General features: G+C 31.6%; 4 protein-coding genes across 9 annotated transcripts; all 4 read left to right on the top strand.

The window, feature by feature from the left end:
• Positions 1–1474: 1474 nt before the first annotated feature.
• Positions 1475–1921, top strand: LOC150027395 (non-specific lipid-transfer protein-like). Its single transcript, XM_090303960.1, has 2 exons — positions 1475–1808; positions 1896–1921. Exons 1-2 carry the CDS (start codon positions 1475–1477, stop codon positions 1919–1921), a joined length of 360 nt encoding a protein of 119 aa, XP_090160086.1.
• Positions 1922–4728: 2807 nt separating this feature from the next.
• LOC137832600 (allantoinase) lies at positions 4729–10518 on the top strand. Of its 2 annotated transcripts, none has more exons than XM_068640842.1 (16): positions 4729–5063; positions 5304–5397; positions 5914–6034; positions 6249–6322; positions 6627–6703; positions 6860–6896; positions 6971–7056; positions 7747–7806; positions 8036–8181; positions 8696–8822; positions 8914–9069; positions 9164–9274; positions 9630–9740; positions 9838–9936; positions 10077–10220; positions 10311–10518. In XM_068640842.1, exons 1-15 carry the CDS (start codon positions 4953–4955, stop codon positions 10203–10205), a joined length of 1539 nt encoding a protein of 512 aa, XP_068496943.1. In that variant the 5' UTR covers positions 4729–4952; the 3' UTR covers positions 10206–10220; positions 10311–10518. The 2 variants fall into 2 exon arrangements, with proteins under 2 accessions (XP_068496943.1, XP_068496945.1); XM_068640844.1 differs by having other exon boundaries at positions 4774–5063; positions 10315–10518.
• A 2656-nt stretch (positions 10519–13174) lies between these two features.
• On the top strand, positions 13175–20106 carry LOC137832598 (allantoinase). 5 transcript variants are annotated; one of them, XM_068640839.1, is made up of 16 exons: positions 13175–13429; positions 13797–13890; positions 14280–14400; positions 15496–15569; positions 15904–15980; positions 16280–16316; positions 16387–16472; positions 16632–16691; positions 16927–17060; positions 17513–17639; positions 17866–18021; positions 18113–18223; positions 18699–18809; positions 19192–19290; positions 19623–19766; positions 19857–20106. In XM_068640839.1, exons 1-15 carry the CDS (start codon positions 13319–13321, stop codon positions 19749–19751), a joined length of 1527 nt encoding a protein of 508 aa, XP_068496940.1. In that variant the 5' UTR covers positions 13175–13318; the 3' UTR covers positions 19752–19766; positions 19857–20106. The 5 variants fall into 5 exon arrangements, with proteins under 5 accessions (XP_068496940.1, XP_090159279.1, XP_090159280.1 ...); XM_090303153.1 differs by lacking the exon at positions 15904–15980 and having other exon boundaries at positions 13306–13429; XM_090303156.1 differs by lacking the exons at positions 13175–13429; positions 13797–13890; positions 14280–14400 and adding an exon at positions 15227–15419.
• A 76-nt stretch (positions 20107–20182) lies between these two features.
• LOC137832599 (stem-specific protein TSJT1) lies at positions 20183–23570 on the top strand. The gene is made up of 4 exons (XM_068640841.2): positions 20183–21823; positions 22333–22573; positions 22699–22819; positions 23200–23570. The coding sequence occupies exons 1-4, from the start codon at positions 21624–21626 to the stop codon at positions 23403–23405; spliced, it is 768 nt and encodes a 255-aa protein (XP_068496942.1). The 5' UTR covers positions 20183–21623; the 3' UTR covers positions 23406–23570.
• Positions 23571–24107: the final 537 nt, after the last annotated feature.

The raw sequence follows: 24107 nt of genomic DNA, 5'->3' as shown, positions 1-24107 counted from the left end.
ACTAACAGTGAATTAATATAATGATATTTGTACATAATTTATAATTATTAAGTTAGTAATATTTTAGATACCGAAAAGTTGATGGTGAAGGAGAAATTTATGAAAAACTTAATATCCTTAAATAAGAGTGACCGAGTTCATTATTAAAAACAAAATAACTTCATCCATTTATTGGATATGATGATGTTCTCTACCTTACAATTATGTGTTGTTGAAAATATGGATATGAAACACTCATATAAACATGGATTTGAGTTGTATCTTAAACTCAAAATATTCAAAATGGTAAAGAATAAGTGTATTTTTAGTTTAATATGTGACCTGTCTTTTCTTCTTGTGTATCTTCTGATATATACTAAAAAAAACTCCTCACTACCTATTTTGTATTTGATTTTGTTATTGGCCTGATTTTATAATAAAGTTTGTTTCCTATCAAAGGTTGATTATCCGGGATTCCCGAACTTGCACTGACAATGTCTTTAATCACACAAATCGGTAGACACGATCATTATCTTTAAAGTTAGGCTCGATCCACGATACTACAACCCCCTAGCTACAGACATAAGTCAATGAGACTAAGCTTATCGATTCAGTAATCACAATCATCAACTGACCCACCTCTTTTTTAATTGAGCTCGACCTATAATGCTATAACATATATTGTTAAAATTACATAAATGCAACATAATTTAGTAGAATTTTTTTCCATCTTTTAGTTATGGTTATGATTTCAAATATGGGGTTCGTGAGAAAGCTTTTATCACAAATTTTCACAATAATACGGTTTATTTGTTATCATGTCAAATTGTTTACTTGTTTATGTTCTTGTAACTTTTTTGTGTGTGTGTTTGGATTGAAAAGGGGATGTGTGAAGATTTGAGAAGAAAGTGTGAAAAGAATAAAATTGTTTGGATTGAAGTATGTTAGAATTGATTTGTGAAGAAAATTTATTGAAGTTTGTGATTATTATAATTAATTTTTTAATCATGTTATTTAAGATTTACAAAGACTTCATTCATTTTCGTGTTTTATTTCATACATAAGTTGTTTAAGAAAATTTGAGTAAAAAGTTGTTTAGGAAAAAGTTGTTTATTTCGTGACCTATTGAGTAAAAGTTGTTTAGGAAAATTTTCCAGAAATATTTTACAAAAATAACTAACGAAGAATCTAGAATATTTAAGATATGATTAGAAAGGGTAATGATACATTGACAATCCACATTTTTTATGCAACCATGTTACAATTCTCAATACTATTATTTTAATATATTTTTATATAATTTAATTATAAATTTACTTTTTATTATATATATTTATATCTAAACTCATCACATCAAAAATTTGTATACCACTCTTATAAGGGGAAAGGGAAAGTAACATTTTCCCAATTATAAAGTAGCAATATAACTTAACATGTCCATTATGGTTGTCTATTAAAGATTGATTTTAAGGTTTAGCATTGATTTGTTTGTAAGATGGGAGAGAAGACAGTGATAGTTTTTGGGTTGGTAATAAACATGATGTTAGTTGGAAGTGAAGTTCATGGTATAACATGTAATGAGGCTATAACTTATTTGTTGCCATGTGAGCCATTCTTGCTGGGTTTGGGTCCAATAGCACCACCTCCCATTTGCTGTACAAACATAAAGACAATATTTTCAGAGACAAAAACAGTTAAGGTTCGTAGATCCATATGTAATTGTCTCAAGGAAGCTGTCATTAAAGCAGGAATCAAGCATGAGAGAGCCTCACATCTTCCTCAATTCTGCAGTACTCAGTTTTCGTTCCTCATTGATCCACACTTCGATTGTGATTCGTAAGTCCCATTCTTCATTATCTCTTTCTCATTACTTTTATGTTTTGCTAATTCATCAATTTCATTCCTAATTCATGCAGGGTTCCCTGATCCTTCCAATTCTTGATAATTAATAAATATTTATATCATTTGTACTCATGTTTATGTCTTAATTAATGAGGTTTAGTCGAAAAACGTTTTAAAAGATATAAAAATATAAAGTATCACAGAATATTAAGTGATGTGAGTTGTTCCAGTAGATATCCCGAATAAGTTTTTTAAATTCTTATTAATTTTTGCTTAGTGTGTTTTGTAATATATTGTAAAATATAGGGTTTTGCTAACCAGTATCTCCCTGATTAACTTTTTAAGGAATTAAAGCAATTTTTTAGTAAATATTACAGTTTTTCTTAATTGTTTTTTATGTAATAAATCATGTTAACGGAAGATATTTATATAAAGTTTTAAATGAACATTTATTATTAAGTCTGAATAATTAATTTTTTTTTCTTCATCTCTTTGGGTTTTAATTTTTAATCAATAATATATTTGTAAAAAGTTATCTTAGTATTCAGGTGTAACTAATGTAGTGATAGTAAAATACACGTGTCTTGATTATTGATTATTGCATTTATTTATAGTATTTGGTGAACCTTGAATCTAAATTAAGATGTATATTGTAATTAACGTTTGTATTATTTTTTTACAGTTTAATTACTTTAATTGATATGTTTACTCCATGCTGTTCATATCGAATACCAATACATTATGAGACCAGTACACGGCTAAGATGGTTTATAACTGTATTTCAATTAAAATATAACTTTAAATTGTTTTTTAATATTCACAAAAATAGATTAATACAATCAGATTTGTTTAGATTTTAATGCAGAATCATAAGAGAAAGATTGTCAGAATATTTAATAGTTGTTTATTTTCTTATAAATATTTGAATCCAGTGGATGCATTTGAAATATTAGTTCTTAATACAGAGAATTCTGTTTTTATAGTATATTTACAAAACAAAAAAATTGCAAATATTTATTGCAAATATTTGTTATTATTATTATTATTATTATTATTATTATCCTTTGTTCCTATTGTTTGAAATGAGTGAGGGAGTTAATGTTTAATCAAGTAGAGAAGGAAATTAGTCAAGTATATTTATATTTAATTGTAGTTACCAATGTTATGAATCATAATCTATAATCTGGAAGTGTGCAAATTACACTATTTTTAAGAAATTATTCCAAGTACAGCAAATATATCAAACAAAGCTAATACACAATAGGCAAATTAAACCCAGAAACATTTCATGTTTGGATTTGAAGATAATAAATTAAATAAAACCAGTTTCAGCTTAAAAACGATGTTACTGGAAGCTATTAAAAATCAAAATAAGTCAATTGTTTCCTGCATCTAATAATTTTTAACCTACGCCAATTTCTAAAATTTTAGAATTGTTATTTATTTTGGATTTGAAAAATACATTAAAAAAGAAAGTTGAAATAACTTTTTTGCATTTTGAAAATGAAATTCTGAAATACAATTGAAAAAACTAAAATTCCATTATAAAAAGATAAATTCGGAATATAAATAATATATTTTAGAAAAAAATTCTGAAAAAAAAAAATCCGAAAAATCTAAAAAAGTATTTCAAAAACCTAAATATAGTATTCCAGAATAACAAATTCATATACATTTTGACCTGTAACTCTCACTTCCTCTCACTCTTATTTTAAAAAAAATGTAAAAGTTCAAATTGGTTAGTTACATAAATCAATTACCTATACAAATTCATCTGGAACAATTATTTTAGAAGAAATTAGGTCAACCAAAAAAATTAAGTTGAAGCTCAAATATTTACTTCTATAATGTGCACACTTTTAGTAAGTTTTATAATAGCATTACTTAGTAATTATACAATTATCAGTTTCAATGAATTGATATAATCATTTAGAGAATTTTATCTATAATTAAAAAAATATTTTGTTTAATTCATTATATACGTGAAAATGTGACATTAATACCATAATTTTTTTAATTTTTTTAAAATTAATGTTGTTACATTTAATTATTTATTTTGAATATTATAAGATGCTATTATTATTTTTATTTAAAATTTTTACATTAAAAGAAAAAGTGGACATCACTGAAGTGATAATATTTTAAATAATTAAATAAATTATTTTAAATTAAATTGGAACAATACAAGTTATATAACACCCAAAAATTTGGTACAGGACTAGTTAGATGATTAATGTAATGTCTAAATATTAAGATTCTAGAACAAATGTTGATTAAATAAATATTTTATATTTAACTTTTCATGATATATTGGCATGCTCAAATATTGTTATTTTATTAAGATTAATTTAGTTTATATAGATAATAAGTATATTTATTAAGTATAATATCAAATAATTATATAGTCATTTATTAAAGAAATATTATTCCCTCATCAATCTTGGTTTTGTACAATTTATTAATGGTTGTTCATTCGGTGGCTTCTATCACATTTAATCATTGGATCTCTTGAAACGGTGCCTATGGATAATTGAATGTGAAAATTAAATTTAAAAAAATAAAAATAAAGACCGTGATTAAGGAATGTTTTTATCATAAATCTTAAATAAAATTACTCAGATAATGTAAAATAATTTTCAAGTGGATTTAAATTTAGGATGTAAAATTTAGGGTTTAGAATTTATAATTATTTTTTTAATGAGTGTTAACAAAACCTTTTTTGAAAACAATTTTACCTATATTATAAATTTGGTGATTAACTGATAGTGTTTAAACATGTGTGATAATAGCATAATCAGATAAAATCAGATAAGAAAAGAGAAAGAGACAGGCGCTGAGGTGGTCCACGTTGTCTTGTTCTTTGGCTTGGACCAATCACATAAATTACATAACTAAATTAAATTAATCATACACATGATTTTGAATAATCATATTAATAAAACTTTATTATTTGCTATTAAAGTGTTGGTTTATCTTGGATAATTGAAGTTGATATGATATATACCTTCAAAGTTAAAATCATGAACTGTGTGGAACATCCTCTGCAGTAATAACCACACATTTCATAGGTCTAGTTATATAATACTCAAACTATCAAAGAAGAGAGTGCACAATATCAGTGAGAGTGTGAAATGGATCAGTTTATCTGGAGGGTGTTGCCTTTGCTATCAATCCTTGTTTCCTTTTTGGTATTCTTCTACTTCCAGAATTCACACACGGCCCAGTTATATCCTCTCATAAAGGTTGGTTCTTTCTCATGTTTTTCGATTCACGGATTACGGTTTTGTCACCAACAAAAGTTATAAAGAAGTAACCTTTTCGCTCAACTTTGACTTCAAAGTTGTCATAAAACTTCCTCGTTTTCTGCCACTATATGGTCACTGTGACTAGTTTGGAACTTTTGTTATGATAATCTTAACTGTCCCTGTCTGAAAATTTAAGAGGGTGTGAGGGTTGAATGTTGTGGACTTTTTATGCTGCAGTTTCCACGGAGTAAGTGCAGCCTTCTTCCCCATCACCACTTCTGGATATCCAGCAAACGCATTGTGACCCCACAGGGGATCATTTCTGGTTCAGGTTTTACTTCTTTAACCCTTGATTATTATATTTTGTTTCTACTCTTTTCATTTCGTTGTGTGAGGTTGTAAAGGGTTTTGTGTTAAGTAGGATTGTGGGATTTTATGTATGACTGTGTTTAGTGCAGGATTGTCTCTGTGTGCACGGGAACTAACAAAGAAAGTGAGATTTTAGAACATATCCAAGAAAGTAGTTTCATTCTCTTAAGATAATCTTAAAATGAAGGATGAAGAATGGCACACCATGTGTCCGACGTATCGACAAAGATTTCTGACAATAACATTATTTTGAAATAAATTTTTATTGTGAATTTATATATTTCATATTTTAAAAAAAAGTTATACTTATCTCCGTGTGTCTATCTTAGAACTCACTGAGCGGCCCTAGCATGAAATAGTTAACAGTTAACTGAAGACTACTTTTTCTGTTGACCATTTATTGTTTCAATTGTACATGTAAAATTTGCTTATCACTGTGTAGACGTGTTAATTGATTTTATTCGTGGAACGTTAACAGTGGAGATAAATGAAGGGAGAATAGTATCTGTCATTGAGGGATATGGTAAGCAGGGGCAGTCTAAGCAAGAAGAAATAATAGATTATGGAGATGCTGTTGTTATGCCTGGCCTGATTGATGTGTAAGATTTTGAAAATCATCTTATTGTTGTTTATTTTGACACTGTTGTTTGATGCATTTTCTACATATATCAATGTTGAATAGTTTAATAATAATAGCTTTGGGCATGCAAGAATTTACTAGTGTAGGAATGGTAGACTAGAAGAGTTGATTATCAACTCCATCTGGTTCATTGTATATTTAAACATGATTATCTGAATTGCTTACTTTGCCAGGCACGTACATCTTGATGAACCGGGAAGAACTGAGTGGGAAGGATTTGATACTGGTACCAGAGCTGCTGCTGCTGGTATGCAGATGTTTTTTCTATTGATAAACATATTTTCTTCATTAGTAGTGTACATTGGATATTTCAGGGGAAATCTTGATCAGTTTTTCCCTTGCTTTCAAGCTTAGAACAAAGAAAACAGTAACTTGTATGAAATTATGAGCCCTTATCAGATGTTACACAGTGGATAGCTTGTATTATTTTTCACCGTCTTCCTAATGATAGTTATACTGTCTGTCTATTTCAAATGTTATTGATATGCATAGCTTATTTACTTTGGTTTATATACATATTAAATGGATCTGTTCCAACACTCTTTCAACAGGAGGTGTAACCACAGTGGTTGACATGCCTTTAAACAATTACCCTTCAACCGTGTCTAAGGAAACGCTGAAACTTAAGGTAATTAGTGATCGATCCTGTATGTGAGTTCAAGTAATATCCATCTTATGATGATTTTTTTTCATTTCAAAGAGATAGATGGAGTTCCTTCTGACATACATCATTTAAAATTTTCCATGCAATTAATGTTCTGACATAAGTTTCCTCTTTTTCCAGCTTGACGCTGCAGAGGATAAAATCTATGTTGATGTTGGTATGACCAATAAATTCTGCCTTAGCATATATAATTAGTGTAGTTACTAAGACTTTTTTTGTAATCTTATACAGGATTTTGGGGAGGCCTAGTCCCTGAAAATGCACTTAATCTAACTATTCTTGACGATCTCTTGAGTGCTGGTGTTCTTGGTGTGAAGGTAAACATTTGAAAACTTGTGCATTATCGTTGCAACTTTGCTTAGAGGTCAAGGACATATTCCCCGGGTCAACTTTATGATTGAACATTTTTCAAGAAGTTAATTATTACATTAGTCTTCACCTAGCATTAATGATACTTTATTGCCGAGAATATATGGATTTTGGACATTTTTGGTCTCTGGCTCTCGTTAGTATTTATCTTTGAAGTGGTGTGGCACTATATTGCTGGGGATTCCTGAATTTCTGTATTCGTGTATCATCCCACCATCTTGGAATTAAACATGGTTTCTTGAAAGTATGTGATAATATGAGTTCTCTCTCCACAGTACTAGCCATCAGATATCTGTTGGCTTCTTGGTCTGACTCTGTGTTAGGATCCAAGAATTATAAAGAGAAGAAAAGAAAGGTTTTTATTGAAAAGAAAGAAAAGAACAAGAAATAGGAGAACACTCTCTCCTCCAAGGTTTCCCCTTCACAAAGAGCTAAAGCTCAATCTACAAAAATATTACATACTCCCCCCTCCCCCTCTCCTTCTTTCTTATTTATATCTAACTAGCAAATCAAGTAACTAACTCATGACTATTCTAATTCTAACTAACTCATGACTATTCTAATTCTAACTAACTCCTCCTCTTTGTGTATCCTAACACTCTGACTCGCTTTTTGTTTTCTCCCTTTTCTGTTTGCAGTCTTTTATGTGTCCTTCAGGAATTAACGACTTTCCTATGACAACTATTGACCATATCAAGGTACATTCATGTGAAGTTATAGCTGGGATTTTTTTGAATCAGTTCAATGCAGTTCTTTATATTTCTTTACATACCCACTTCTGCTTGATATACTGTGATCTTAAGGCATTACTTTTTTCACTCTCGAAAGATCTGATAGGGTAATGTTTTACTCTATTGCACGGAATATCACTAAAGAATGACACTTATTAACTCTATTGCTAAATTGTTTAGAAAATGTATTTGTCAGGCTGGATTGTCGGTGTTGGCAAAATATAAAAGACCTATAGTAGTGCATGCTGAGCTTCAACAAGATTATGGCAATCATTTGGATATTAATGATAACCGTGATCCACATGATTACTTGACCTATCTCAACACCAGGCCACCTTCATGGTAAGACATTGTAAGGTTTTTGTTTTCTTAATAAATAAACATTATATCAAGACATAAAAAATTATTTTGGATTAATGATTCATTATGTCTGTTCCTTCTGTCATGTCAAAACATGAAATTGGATACACTACTGCTTAAATTTATCCTATGTTTTCATATCTGAATTATCTCATCGAAGGCTTTGGCTTGAGTTGGTATTGAGCCCTCTCTGTGAGGCCAAGGAGTGGAGCCTCAAATAGTGTAGAAATCTGGGCCACAATAGGGCGAAAGCTGTGATTGAGGGTGTTGGGAAGATGAAAGTACCCTTGTTCCAGAGCATTGTAAATTACATAACTCAAGAGGTTTCTGAATATTTTTAGAGATCCTAGCAATATGAAATATCCATCCGCTGTGCTTTTGTATGATGCAATGCATTTAGAATCTTGGATGAGCACAATATCATGCATCTTTAGATGTCATATTGCTCACTAAGTTTCCCTATTTTTTTTATTAAAGCTCTTTTTTACTTTCCCAGGGAGGAGGCAGCCATTAGGCAACTTGTTGGTGTTTCGAAGGACACTGGAATTGGTGGTCCTTTAGAAGGAGCACATGTTCACATTGTCCACTTGTCTGATTCAAGTGCTTCCTTAGATCTGATTAAGGTACTGTGTTCATTGAGTTGTCTGGTTAAAATTAAATGTGGAACATACCAAAATTGACTGATTGCTAATGTTATACATTTATAATGCACAGGAAGCAAAAAGTCGAGGTGATAGCATAACTGTTGAGACTTGTCCTCACTACTTGGCTTTCACCTCTGAAGAGATACCAAATGGAGATACTCGTTTTAAGTGTTCCCCACCCATTCGTGATGCACACAACAAAGACAAATTATGGGAGGCTGTATTGGTATGCTTCCTCTCGGCAAAGAACTAGTATTGTCTTATTTTAATCATTTATGATCTCATCAGTTTTTATTTTATTTGTTTACTCTTCATTTTAGGAGGGACACATTGACCTGTTAACTACTGATCATTCACCAACTGTGCCTGAACTCAAGCTTCTTGAGGAGGGTGACTTCTTGAAGGCTTGGGGGGGCATATCATCTTTGCAGGTTAATGATTTTTCTTGCAGTGAAGTTAGACCATTTTTAATACTGCAATAATACAATACGAACCTATTTGAAATCAATTATCAATCTACAAGTTGATCTTTGAATGAATGCTTAGTCACAGTATTTGATTGAATCTTATGTTCATGCTTGAGGTTGGTTCTTATCTACTTATTAAACAATTGAATAATATGAATGAGTATTTTCTACAATGTAATGACATAATTCTGTGTTTTAGTGGGAAGGGAGAGATGGGTGATTTTCCAAGGAACAGTTTGAATTTATTTATTTTATATTGTAACTGTGGATGCTGTAATTGGCCTAAAGACTAACTGATGTTCTATTGGGAGACTTGTAGTTTAATCTTCCGGTGACATGGTCATATGGGAAGAAATATGGACTAACTCTGGAACAGTTGTCATTATTGTGGAGCAAGAGACCTGCAGCACTTGCAGGAATAGAATCAAAGGTGATTCCTTCTTTGCCTCAGACTTAACATAGTATATCTTTGCTTCTTAGAAAATAATTTCTGTTGAAATCTGACTAAATTTCCATTTTTGCTTTAGGGGACCATTGAAGTTGGAAACCATGCAGATATTGTAGTTTGGCAACCAGAGCAGGAGTTCGACCTGGATGACAATTATCCTGTTTTCATTAAACATTACGTATGTCTTAATTTTTCTTTACCCTGTTATTAAACTCATTTTGTCTATGACTTTCTTTTTCTTACTCATAAGTTAAAACCATTTCAAACTATTATGATATTTATTTATTTTTCTGATTCCTTTAACCATTTGGTATTCAGGAACTCTCTGCTTACATGGGAAGAAGGTTATCCGGAAAAGTTTTGGACACTTTTGTGAGAGGAAATCTTGTGTTTAAGGATGGGAAGCATGCTCCTGCAGCATGTGGTGTCCAAATTCTAGCCACATGAGTTAGTTAAATATTGGTGATCACCATAACTTTCCAAACCCATCTCAATTTCATTTGGTTCTCTAAGATTTTTTTATGCTTATCATGATCCTTGTTCATGTTGTAGACAGGTACTATCTTTCAGATGCTAGTTTCGGTGGGGGCATAAATAAGAGAAGGAAGTAGCTGCTGGCATCGGCCATTGAGCTACCATTTTCCTTCTCAGAGACTAGTGCGTTTGCATGTATTATATTATATCCGTTTGGATGTTTTGGATGTTTTGGATAATGGCATAATATTGTACTTTTCTTGAATGTAGATTACAACTTTGCAAATTCTAGAGTTCCTTTTCTGCTCATATCATTTCATGTAAAAAATATGCATGTTTCATAGCTAATAAGCATCGTGTTAACATAATCCTTATCAGATTGCAAGGGAATATAAATAGAAAATAGAAGAAACTGAAACTGTTCTCCATTTCTACTAATCTTGAAAGTAGATTCTTCTTCTTTTAGTACATGAGAGAGAAAAAAGAAGAAAGAAAAAACTAGCCACCAGAGTAGAACAAAGATACCAAACAACATCAGACAATCTATGTAAAGAGACGGAGGAGTGATATTTAGATAGGAAGTGTAAAAACATGCCCTGTGTTTAGAACCCTGGAATAGAGTTCTCTCTCAATTGCAAATAATTCTTGGCAATTTCTCCCTGCATATAATGCATATAATTTAAGACATTCACTCAACATAAAATGCAGAAATCCGAAATCCTGGTTGTTATATATTTCGGATTTAGATATCTGAAAGGTTATATGTGTTTCATTTAAGCTTCTGGATGACCATATTCATGAGTAAATTATGATTTCTGGATTTTTATGTCCAGAATGGTGTGTTGTAAATGAAGTTGATGATAGAGATCCGAAATTCATTTATATTTGTTTACTGATCTTGACATCAGGAATGCCATTTATGTTGTCCAGGTAAGTTTTCATATAGTTAATCCGTATCCGGAAGTGATATATTAGTTCTGGATAGACTTATATATCATAACTTTATGATTTCAAGTCAGTGTGTTGCCGATTTGGATCAAGTCAGTGTGTTGCCGATTTGGATTTGAATTGATTGGTTGCCGTTTTGAATTGATCTGGTGTAGGTGTTTTCTTTCCTACTCCTTGGTATATTCGATTTGAAAACTGAAATCGTGAACACTTCCTTTACAACCCTCACAATCCATTTTCACCTTTCAAGGTATAATATTTAATCCAATTAATAATGAGCAAGTGAATTTAATAATTTAATGTCTTATATATATTATTTTTATAACCACTTATTCCAAGATATTTAATTAATATAATTTGTTAGAAATTTTAGGACGTCACAGACTGGCTTATATAATAGCAGAGAAAAAATATTATTGCCTTGTCCAATTATTTTTGCAATTATGGAGAAGATTGAAGAAAAGACAAAGAAGAAGCACTATCTTACATCAAATAATGTGTGAAGTAAGTCTGGAGAAATCAATTAATAAAGCAAGACACACAAGAAGATTGAATATTTTTTGGTACATTCTCCTATTAAATTGAAGCATGCTATACACACAGAAAAACACTTGCCATTAATTGGTTGCCATGGGCATCTCCAAAAGTTAAAGATCAATAATTCTGGTAAAAAATTCAAAATTAAGAACACTCAATCTTATACTGTGAAGATAATAGTAAAAAACAGAATAATTCATCCTTTTTTCTTTAACTTTTTGGAAGGTGCTATTACAAGCAGTTCTCTGTTAAAATGAAACACCAACACATCCTACTGTTGCTGACAGTCTACAACGTGTAATTCACTTCATGGGACAATTCTATTTTCTCTTTCATTCTTCTTCACCACCTATTTAAATTTCAATTGTGAAGTTTAAAAAAAATTAAAAATAATATAGTAATCTCGAAAATAATTAAGTTTTATTTAATATTAATTTTTTTTTATCAACAAAGAATGAAATTAAATTAAGAAGGATACAAAAGGGGTATCTCAACCCCTTTACATAAACCAAACCACATTAAGAATCTCCAAGAATAAAGAGATGAACAAATATCCCAGAAGTGCATACGCTAGACATCCTATTCCAGCTAGCACCGTGCTTGTATTGGAATGCTATAAGCACTGCAAACTGCAGTTACAAAACCATCAAAATACATCAAAATATTGGTTATCTCCAATTTAATATTAATTTGATTTTAGAAGCCCTATTTTTATATTTTATTTCTAAAATGAAGGTATACAAAATATTAAACAATAGTTCCATTAGAACATCGCAGTACATAGTTTCTTAATTAGTAGCTTAAATGATTTTAGTGAATGTCATATTTCCTTTCAAACTTAACATCATTATGCTTCAATGATGTTACATATTTCTCATTAATTTATTTTAGACTTACTTAAGATTAGTTAAACAAAATTGTTTTTATTGTTTTGCGTTTCAACAATAAAAAAAATTAAAAAGGTTTTTGAAAGTTAAGTAAAATGTAAGTTAAACGTTAAAGTTGCTCTTAAAAGTATTAACCATATCAACAAAATAATTCTTTTTAATGCATGAGAACATTATTAGTAATATAGTAAAGAATTTTAAAAATTTCAAGTTGGGGAAAATTATATTGAAAGAAAATAAAAGAATGAATTAATTTAAAGGAACTAATCAGTTAGAAATTAAAATTACTAAAAAGTAATTTAACTAACAAATTTATGGATGATGATATGTTAACACCACAACAGTAAAAGACATCTACTTCACAAATTAATAAAATAATATTTTAATCATATTTAATTTATTTTTTAATTTTTAATTTTAAATATTATTATATTATTATAATGTGGTGTCAAGTTTTTACTGGGTATAGTGTCAAAGAAATTTTTTCCAAATTTATAACTCTAAAAGTTAGAAGAATGAAGTAGAAACTAATGAGTTAATATTAGAATAGGATTGAAATGTGAAATTTGTGGCATCGACACTTCAACATTGTAAGACACGGGCCTGGTCTTAAGGTGGTGACATCTGTACTATGTTCTGTCTGCTGCAATAACTGTACCATAATGAAACTATAAAAGGAGAGAGAACACAATGACAATGGTGAATTGGTGAGAAATGGAGAGGTTTGTGTGGAGGGTGTTGCCTTTCTTAACATTCCTGGTTTCCTTCATAGTATTCTTTTACTTGCAGGATTCTTACAGAGCACAGTTACATCCTCAAGTAAAGGTCCAACATCTAATCTATTCACTTTCATTCTTTCTCATGCTTTTTGATTCATTATTATGTCTGCATAACCAGAAAAAGTTACTATGACTAGTTTGAAACTTCTGTTATGATATCTGTTGGATATCCACATAACATTAAAGAGTAACACATTTCATAGTATTAGTATATAAGTGATTAAATCTCATCATATAGACAAAGATCTTATAAGTAACTCATCTTATAAGATAAACTGGTTTTATTATCTTGAGTTATAAGATAAACTGATTTTATAAGGTCTGGTTTTATTATCTTGAGCTATTATGAGACTGAAGAAGCTGTGGGATGTTATGTGAAGAGAGTTGAATATTGTTGACTTTTTGTGCCACAGTTGACTGAGAATAAGTGCAGCCTTCTTCACCATCGTCATTTCTGGATAACTAGCAAACGCATTGTGACCCCACAAGGGATCATTTCTGGTTCAGGTTTTACTTTTTCAACCCTTGATCATTGTATTTTTATTTCACTCTTTACATTTTGTCCCATGAAGTTGTAAAGGTTCATGATTAAATCTCATGGAAGATGCATGTGGTAAAATAAAAAGAAAAGCGAAAATCCAAGATAAATATTTTCATTCTCTAAAGATCATGCTAAAATAAAGGGTAGATAACGAATAAAAAGGATACACTTGAGTTCAGGTGAAGATCTTAGGAATTAGGACTCACTTGAATGGAATTCATTAATAGTGAACTGAGGACCATATTTTCTCTGGACCATTTGGTGTTTTAGATTTGAATTGTTCATGTAAATATTTGACCAGGCTATCACTATTTACATGTGTTAATTGATTCTTTTATTTATTGGCCATAAACAGTGGAGATAAAAGAAGGGAACATAATATCTGTCATTGAGGGATATGGTAAGCAGGGTAACTCTAAGCATGAAGAAGTAATTGATTATGGAGATGCTGTTGTCATGCCTGGCTTGATTGATGTGTAAGATGTGAAAATCATCTTCTTATTGTTTATATCTGCTGCTGTTCTTTGGATGCATGTTCTACATAAATAAATATTAAAAAAGTGCAATAATAATTTTATTAATGCAAGAATCTATAAATTCAGAAAGAACAAATATCACTTAATGAAGAAAATATAGTAAATTGTACCTAAGATGGCTTGAGAAGATAGCCTAATAAATATAGGTAAAGGGAGAGTGGGAAACCAAGAAAAACTCCAATTTAGAGAGATTAAAAAGGACTTAGGTATAAATGGCCTATTTGAAGACTTGGCTTTCACATGACAAATCAGCACTGTTTACTCCATATATCAGTCCTTACTTATTGTAATATAGAATTTTAAAAGTGATTCTTTTCTTCATTGAGTTTTGTCTCACTAAACTTAGTAGCAATCATTATAAGTAAAATTCGGACTATTAGATTGTTGCATACGAGTCATTATAAAAGTAGCAGGCTGGCAAAGATTACATTAATATAGGAACTAAAAAGAGGATTTACTTCCTCCAATAATAAGTTCTTTCTATCTTAATTATTATTTTTATTGCTATTGTTGTTGTCATATCATCATCAGTATTCAATGCTACAATTTTTACTTCATGAGCACCATATATTTAACCAACTGAAGGAAAATAGGGAAAATAAAAAAATAAAAAAAGAGGAAGAAAACAATTTTATATCCCTTTTGTTTATTTTCACTTTTAGAAGAAAAACAAATTATATTGTCCCTAACATTACCATTGTTGGGATTTTTTTACTGGGATGGAACTGGGGAGATTTATCACCACTAAGGTATGAGTTGTCCGTATAAGATAACATGAAATCACCATCAACCAAAAACCTTAAGGCTATGTCTTTCTGAGTCTTTTTTCTTTATATACCACTCAACTTTCTCAGTTCTATTTAATATGAAACTTTCAATTCATACTTGAATTCCTAACAAGAAATTCTAGGCTAGAAGAGTTGATTATCAGTACCATCATAATCAGTGGAACTCCACATGTTGATTTTTTTTATCTTGCACATGATTTCTGTCTGCTGCACTTCCTCTGATTATTTATATCACATACTTTGGCAGACATGTACATCTTGATGAACCAGGAAGAACTGCATGGGAAGGATTTGATACTGGTACCAGAGCTGCTGCTGCTGGTATGCAGATGCTATTCCTCTATTGATCTACACATTTCCTTAATTAGCAGTATACCTAAGAAATTGATAGGACTTCAGCGGAAATCTTAATATTTTTTCCTATGCTTCTAAAGTACATCTAGATTCCAAGCTTAGAACAAAGAAAACTGCAACTTTTTATGACTTATCAGTCCTCATCAGATGTAACTTAGGTGGATAACTTCAATAATCTTTCAATCTCTTCCTAATGATAGTTGTCCTGTTTATGTCAACTGTTGTTGATATGCATAACTTATGCAGTTTGGTTCATGTATATCCCATAGATCTGTTCCAACACTGTTTCAACTTTCAACAGGTGGTGTAACCACAGTGGTTGACATGCCTCTAAACAATCACCCAACAACTGTGTCTAAGGAAACACTGAAACTTAAGGTATCAGTGATTGATCCTGTATGTGCATTTAAATTTTTATAGAAGTAATAATATTATCTATATAATAAGTAAATAACTAATAAATAATATCCATCCTCTTACAATGAATTTTTTCATTCAAAGTGATAGAAGGAGGTTTCCAACTGATATATATCATTTAAAATTTTCAAGACAATTAAATATTGATCCTGTATGTGTAGTCTGTTTTTAGAGGTGTTGCATTTGTTTGGTTACTTAGGGATAACTGTTGAATAAAATACTTTTTTCTTCTACTAACATAAGTTCCCACCTGTTTCCAGCTTGAAGCTGCAGAGAACAGAATCTATGTTGACGTTGGTATGACCAGCAACCTCTGCCACAGATACGATTAATTGAGTTTCTGAAACGTTTTTATAATCTTATACAGGATTTTGGGGTGGCCTAATCCCTGAAAATGCCCTTAATACAAGTATTCTTGAAGGTCTCTTAAGTGCTGGTGTTCTTGGTTTGAAGGTAACCATTTGAAAGGTTGTGCATTACTATGCAAAGTTGCTTAGAGGTCAAGGACATACTCACTGGGATCAACTTCATGATTCAAAAACATCATATATCTGTGTGGCAATATTTGTTATGTTTTGATCTAACTCTCTTTTTTCCCCTTTGTGTTTTTAGTCTTTTATGTGTCCTTCAGGAATTAGTGACTTTCCTATGACTACTATTCACCATATCAAGGTACATTCCTTATAAACTAAGTAAAGTTATAGCTGGAATTTGTTTTAATCAGTTAATTATATTTGCAGACCTAATTCCTCTTGCATATTAACATGACATGGGATAGTTGCATTTCTTGAAATACTATTATTGGTTGCATTACTTTTCACTCAAAAGATCTGTTAGGGTAATGTTTTACAAAAAGGAGTAGCTTTCTTTTTGGCCTTGTTCAACTGTTTTACAATGTACTTTTCAGGAGGGATTGTCTGTGTTGGCAAAGTATAGAAGGCCTTTATATGTGCACTCTGAGATTCAACAACATTTGGAGCTTACTGATAAAGGTGGTCCTCGTACTTACTTGACCTATCTCCACACTAGACCACCTTCATGGTAAGACATTTTAATACTTCATTTTCTAATTAAAAAAAAAAATGCCTGTAAACCATAAAGTTATTCCAGATAAATTATTTGTTATGCTTGTTCCTTCTTTATGTTCAAAACGTGAAATTAGTTAAACTGTTGCTTAACTTATCCAAAGTTTTCACATCTGAATTCACTTACCAGATGCTTCGGGTAAAATTGGTGTGGGGGCTCCTAATTGAGTGGAAATTTTGGCCCCAATTAGGTGAAAGCTATGACTGAGGGTGAAATAAACAAGACTCTCAAGATGTTTTTTAAATGTTTTAAGAAAATCTAACAATATGAAATATCTGTCCAGTATCTTTTTCTATGATGCAATCCATTTGAAATCTTGGATGAGAACAATACCACGTATCTTTAATTGACATAATGCTCTTGAAATTTCCATAAAAAATTATGAAATGTCTTCTTTACTTTTCCAGGGAGGAAGCAGCCATTAAAGAACTCGTAGGTGTTACGAAAGACACAAGAATTGGTGGTCCATTAGAAGGAGCACATGTTCACATTGCTCACTTGTCTGATTCAAGTGCTTCCTTAGATCTGATTAAGGTATTGTGTGCTTATTTTCATCGTTTAGTATTTTGCAATGCTGTTGACAATGGACTGTTGGTAATGGTTAAAATTAAATATGAACTTGCAGCTAGTTTTCTTTTTCTATTGAAGTCTCGAGTATCAGTCTAGTTGAGATGTCAGATTTTATAGTGATGTCTAGCATAAGTTTTATATGAAAGAAAATTGATATGTGAGAGCTAATTTATGCATTTATATTGCACAGGAAGCAAAAAGTCGTGGTGACAGCATAAGTGTTGAGACTTGTCCCCATTACTTAGCTTTCTCTTCTGAAGAGATACCAAATGGAGATACTCGTTTTAAGTGCTCTCCTCCCATTCGTGATGCATACAACAAAGGCAAATTATGGAAGGCAGTATTGGTACACTTCCTCTCCTAAAATACAAAGCATTATCTTACTTTAATCATTTATGATCTCATCAGTTATTTACTTGTTTTATTCTTCATTTCAGGAGGGACACATTGACCTATTAAGTTCTGATCATTCACCAACCCTGCCTCAACTCAAGCTTCTTGAGGAGGGTGACTTCTTGAAGGCTTGGGGGGGCATATCATCTTTGCAGGTTAGTTAGTTTTCTTACAGTGAAGTTAGACCATTTTTCTTATATGCAATGAAACTAGAGAGATGAATAGAAATAAGTAAAAAATCTAATAAAAAGTATTGTGTTACCTCTTGAAGATCTTACATTAATAACAAAAGTATGAAAATATGATTAAGTTGAATTTATAGAGTTAGACTTTAACTTATTTTCTAAAATAATATATGAATTTATTCTAACTAAAGGTGTAATCAAACTATTGTATACAAATAATTGCAAACTCACTTTTTAAAATAACCCTTCCACCAAAACACACCACTAAAATATAACTAGAGGGTATCAGCAAAAAAGATGCAATGATGATGAATTTAAGCAATATTTTAATCAGAAAACCAATTGCTAGTTTCCATGCTTCAAACTTTCAGCTGAATTAGATTTTTTTATACTGCAATCTTGAATACTATAATTAGTCTAAAGACTAACTGAGGTTCAATTGTAGTTCGATCTTCCAGTGACGTGGTCTTATGGGAAGAAACATGGACTAACTCTGGAACACTTGTCGTTATTGTGGAGCAAGAAACCTGCAACATTTGCAGGGATAGAATCAAAGGTGAGATAATTGTAGTTTCCTCCTTTGCCTCTGACTTTGGATATACTCTAAAAAGATTATTGCAATCTAATTTTTTCATTTTCATTTCTACTTGTGACAATATTCTTTTGAACTAAGTAACTGAAATATATTGAAATATATTGTTCTTTTGGTTCCAATCCCTAAATCAAAGAAATAAGATTTTCGTCTGAACCAGCCAACAAAGGAGCAAGTTTGAACCCAAGGTCTTATGCTATTTCAATTCTAATATAGCCAAGCCTCATCCCTCAAGATTGTCTGAAAGAAATGAACCTTGTGCATTTTACTTCCTTGATGTGTTACTAAAAGTATATGTTGAGAAGTATTCAGTTAAAATCTGACTAAGGTTTCATTTATGTTTTAGGGGTCCATTGCTGTTGGAAACCATGCTGATATTGTAGTTTGGAAACCAGAGGTGGAGTTTGAGCTGAATGAACATTATCCTGTTTTCCTTAAACATCCTGTACGTCTTGATTTTTCTTTATCCTATTATTGAACTCATTCTGTCAATCACTTTCTGTTCTTTCTAAATTTTTCTTGTTTGACAATTGCTTTTGGGAAAAGTAGATGCTAGAGGAACCAAATTGTTCCTCCCACTACTTCAGTAAAGGAAAAAAGAAACTGTATTATTTCTTTATTTATGTTGTTAATTACTTTTCTCTTAGAAAAAAGCATTAACAAAAAAAAAGTTCACTCTTTCATAAAGATATAGTATTGCTCACTTTATCTACATGCTAATATTTTGGCTGTTTTTCTGAATCCCATGGGTTAAACAATGGCCTTTTTGGTATTTAGAGCCTCTCTGCTTACATGGGAAGAAGGTTATCAGGAGAAGTTTTGGAGACTTTTGTGAGAGGAAACCTTGTCTTTAAGAAAGGAAAGCATGCTCCTGCAGCCTGTGGTGTTCCTATTCTAGCTAAATGAATTAGTTAAATATTGGTGATCCCCATAACTTTTCAAACCCATCTCAATTTCATTTGGTTCTCTAAGAGTTCCTGATGCTTAATATGATCCTTCTTCGTGTTGTAGGAAGGTTTATTTCAGATACTGGTTTCTTTGGTGCATAAATAAGAGATGGAAGTAGCTGATGGCATTGACCATTGACCTACCATTCTCCTTCTCATCCACCAAGCATACCATGTATTATTGCAGTTTGGATTTTTGGACAATGACAACAATGTCCTACTTGAATTATATGTAGACTATAATTTTAAACATTCTGAAGTTTCTGTCTTCACATATCATTGCATGAAATGAATAGCATGCTTCCTAAGAAAAATCATGAAACCTTTCATCTATTTCTAATCTCGCAATTAGATTTTCTTCTTTAAGAGAAAGAGAGAAACACACTAGTCACCTGCTTAAAAAAAATGACACACTCTGTAACTTTGAGTGTATCTGATGGAATTATCTTTTTGGGTTGGATTATCGAGCCAACACATGAGCAAGAAACATACAAACATGTTTTGGAACATTTATTTCTCTATCTTTTAAAAATTAAGGTAATCTCCTTTCCGAAATGAAAGTGGACTTTGATTTAATAGCACACAGAAAACTTTTGGACATATGTTTTGTGTAACTATTTCTTGATAATCTAAATGACTGAAAAAATTTGTCGTAAAATTTAAAAAAAATGACCATGGAACAATATATATTTATAGTTAGAAAAAAAGTAACCAACAAAAGAAGAATCTATTTATATAATCTTGATATAACTTTGTCGTTTAATCTTTAACTATCAGTATCAATAAACACCTTGATTTATTAGTGGTAGTTTCCTGAGGCTTCGAGAATTGAATTTTGTTTGTTATAGTATAGTGAATTGCCAGAATCTTGAATGGTGCCAAATCAAGTTTATCAAATGCATAGATTTTAGCAATTGAGTTTAAACTGAAACTGCCACTTTTACAGAATTTGACTGCTTTTCGCAACCTATCAAAGTCTATCTTCTACAGTTTTATTTTATTTGTACTACTCAACATCTTATCATGGAATACAACTAAATTGACGAGCAAAAGAAGCACGTAGAAAACTCTTTCAGTCACGTAAATACTCTTTCCTAAATAGTCCAAAAGTTGCTAATGGATAAGCATGGCTGATTGGTGTGGTAGATATCAGTCACAAAAATATTGATTTTGAAACAGTCCAAAGAGGCTTCTGGACACACGTAATTGGATTGGTTTGGATTGATTTCTCGTTTTCTGACTGGAGTCAGAACGTATATATGTATTTAATTTGATATTTTTTTTAGTCAGAGTATATAATTTGATATTTTTTCTTTAGTTGATAAATAATCTATGATTTTTAGATGTAAATATGGAAAGATACTGTTAGTTGAAACATCTCTAAAAACTGATTTAATTTAATTGTTTTTTCTGATAAAAAAATCGATAAGAACAATAGAGATTTCTAGTTATTATTGGACAGAAAATATATCTCACATCTCTATGATTGTAAATATTTAGGAGTACAAATAAAAAAGCTGTTTGTTCGGACAGTAATAATTGGTAATGTGACTGTTTACAAAGACTGCAAAAGAAAGACAGACCAACGACCTTTGGTACCACCTCTGCATGTAACTTTTATGTTGGTTAAGTATATTACACGTATCACCACGGATTCTGACACCATCCTGTGAGTTTGCCACATGCATAATCTCCAATGCCACTGTTTGTTAGCTTGTGAATTTTTTAATAATGGTTCCATTCCATCACGAAATAGTTGAACCTCAGTCCTATTAAACCAGATTTGAGAGGAGAGCACAAGCTGAAGAACCATTGAACTAACTAAGCAAAAATGTTGGCGGTGTTTGAAAAAGCCATTGGAAAACCACCGGAGGAACTGAGGCTTCCGGCAATGGGATCCAACAATTCAAAGACCCCACAAGAGATTGTAGAGAATTTTCAATCTATGTGGCCGGATTCTGCAGTTTACAACCTTTCACACGGGAATTTTATGGCTCTGTCCCATGAAGACGAAAGTCCAATACACCCCAGGTACATATATAAAGTTTATTTGATTGATTTATCTATTTTCATTTCTCAAGCACATGCATGCCTTAGCCAAGAAATGGCTTTCTGTAAGAAGGATGTATCTAATAGTACAATAACCTTGCAGTTGTTCTTAACTTTGAATTCTCACCAGGCCTGGGATTCAATAAAAACTTGCTACTATGTTTACTTCAGTGAAGCATCTACATGAATTCAAGTTTTAAATTTTTTTCTGCCCTTTGAATTGGGATTCAACTGGATGTCTAGTTTTGTTCTAATCCATTGAAAACCATCTCCTTGCAACTATTTCTCATTGTTTAGTTGGTTAAATATGTGTTTGGTTCGGGTTAAAGTGATTTTAGTCTCAGTTTGAAGAATTGGTTCTAGTCCAAAATCAAATGAGTTAAAGTAACCTTGTCTTGGAGTATTATTTGCATATGATACAAATTTTACACTCTCTATTTTATAAATATTCAGCCAAACACGCTAATCTGTAGTTGTTGTAAATGAATCAGGTCTATTGTTGTTTTGGATGATATCTTCTGCGTTTTTGTGGGAGCTCTAGAAAACATTGCTGACCTTAGGCATCATTATGGCCTTCCAAGGCAAGCAACAGAAGCCATGATTGTGATTGAAGCATATAAGGTCCTAAGAGATCGAGCCCCCTACCCACCTGACCAAGTTGTTAAACATCTTGATGGAAAATTTGCATTCATCATCTTTGATGCAAGGACGCATACTCTTTTTATTGCCAGGGTGAGGTCTGATCACAAAATGGTTTACCTTTTGTTTGTTCTTACTCTACAAATGTCCAGGAAATTAAGCCTCTTCTACATGGATAGTTTGATAGTGTTGTTTCTGACATAGTTCTTGCATGTTAGGATCGTGATGGAAGTGTGGAATTTCAATGGGGAATGGCAAGAGATGGATCCTTAATCTGTTCCGATGACCCTTCAATCATCAAAGAGGGATGTGGACAAGCTTGTGCAAATTTTCCTCCCGGTTAGTTTACCTTTTCTAACTTTCCATTTTCTAAATGCTCTCAGCTTTCAACTTTCTCAATTCAAATATAAACAATTCTAAACTCAGATATAATAAATCCTAACTAATTTTAGCTAATTTAATGAAACAATCTCTAAAATACTCCTATATCTACAACTTCTCTTTCAAAATGGAGAGAGTATTCTCATTTGAAACAATTTTTTTAAGAAAATTAAACAAGGTTAACTAATAACATTCGCAATTTGTATGAATTGTATATTTTTTTTCTTATATTCGGGCTCTGATCGAGTATGCACTCAACATCAAAGATGAATCCTTAATGGATTCGAAGTAAGCAGATTGCATTGTGATTTTCATTTACTTCTTGGACTTGAATGCAGGGTGCATTTTCATCAATGGAAGTGGGTTGACAAGCTTTGATCATCCACTGCACAAGGTTCGAGGTGTTGTGCATGAAGATGACAGTGGAAATATCTTGAGTGTATATTTTCAGGTGGATCTGTACACAAAGATTCCCAGCATTCCTCGCACTGGAAGTGCAGCTAATTGGGCCGATGCTGCTGCTGCTGAGATCAAGGGAGAATAATTTGATCACTGTACTAAAAACAGTATAATCTGATTCAAACTTGGTGTCATAATAACTAAAAATGTCCTAGAAGTTCTGTTTGTATATGCATATCTAATGAAGGGGAAAAGAACATTAGCCATTTCATCCCCAAGTAATAAGATTTACAGTTTAGACACTGCAAAATCTTCTACTGCAGTTCCTACCTAATGTGTGTTACTTGTATGTTAACTAATCAATACCCGTTTCTTTAATTTAGTCACTTCTTTTTCTTTCCATAAACCTGAGAATGAAAACTATTTATCAAGAAATAGACAATATATATTATCATTTAAACAACAAATACTTTGTTATTATATGCTTAAGTTTTCAGCTTCTACAGCATATACTTTATTTGAATACTATGAAAAGAGCATTAACATGTTGGGACAATTATGTCAACAACACACATGTTTTGTTACTCTATGTTTTGGTATCCGTGGCTACAAGGTTGAGGTTCAAAGTTGATGAGTGTTACACCACAGAATCCACTTGGGGTGTGACAATGGAGAGGTTTACAAAGTAGATGACCCTTTCCTCCATGTCCTAGTAGATTGCGAGTGCCTCGTCCATGCGTACCTGCATCAGGGTCTGTACCTGAAGGTGGAGGGAAGGGGCTGACCTGAGAGGAAAATGCCAGACTTAGAAAAAGCAAAAATACCAAATATTTTGTCAATATTGATG

Source organism: Phaseolus vulgaris, chromosome 6 (assembly GCF_051622355.1).
Source record: "Phaseolus vulgaris cultivar YP4 chromosome 6, ASM5162235v1, whole genome shotgun sequence".
NCBI classification, from domain to species: Eukaryota; Viridiplantae; Streptophyta; class Magnoliopsida; order Fabales; family Fabaceae; genus Phaseolus; species Phaseolus vulgaris.
Note: the sequence above shows the minus strand (reverse complement) of the source record. Positions and strands in the feature narration are given on the sequence as shown.

Excerpts from the sequence above, each read along its gene's own strand:
- LOC150027395 (XM_090303960.1), top strand. The coding sequence starts at position 1,475 with ATGGGAGAGAAGACAGTGATAGTTTTTGGGTTGGTAATAAACATGATG. Across the intron at positions 1,809-1,895 it reads CATTGATCCACACTTCGATT|GGTTCCCTGATCCTTCCAAT; the intron begins GTGATTCGTAAG and ends TAATTCATGCAG.
- LOC137832600 (XM_068640842.1), top strand. The coding sequence starts at position 4,953 with ATGGATCAGTTTATCTGGAGGGTGTTGCCTTTGCTATCAATCCTTGTT. Across the intron at positions 5,064-5,303 it reads AGTTATATCCTCTCATAAAG|TTTCCACGGAGTAAGTGCAG; the intron begins GTTGGTTCTTTC and ends TTTATGCTGCAG. Across the intron at positions 6,897-6,970 it reads TAAAATCTATGTTGATGTTG|GATTTTGGGGAGGCCTAGTC; the intron begins GTATGACCAATA and ends AATCTTATACAG.
- LOC137832598 (XM_068640839.1), top strand. The coding sequence starts at position 13,319 with ATGGAGAGGTTTGTGTGGAGGGTGTTGCCTTTCTTAACATTCCTGGTT. Across the intron at positions 17,061-17,512 it reads CACACTAGACCACCTTCATG|GGAGGAAGCAGCCATTAAAG; the intron begins GTAAGACATTTT and ends TTACTTTTCCAG. Across the intron at positions 18,810-19,191 it reads TTGCAGGGATAGAATCAAAG|GGGTCCATTGCTGTTGGAAA; the intron begins GTGAGATAATTG and ends TTTATGTTTTAG.
- LOC137832599 (XM_068640841.2), top strand. The coding sequence starts at position 21,624 with ATGTTGGCGGTGTTTGAAAAAGCCATTGGAAAACCACCGGAGGAACTG. Across the intron at positions 21,824-22,332 it reads GAAAGTCCAATACACCCCAG|GTCTATTGTTGTTTTGGATG; the intron begins GTACATATATAA and ends TAAATGAATCAG. Across the intron at positions 22,574-22,698 it reads ATACTCTTTTTATTGCCAGG|GATCGTGATGGAAGTGTGGA; the intron begins GTGAGGTCTGAT and ends CTTGCATGTTAG.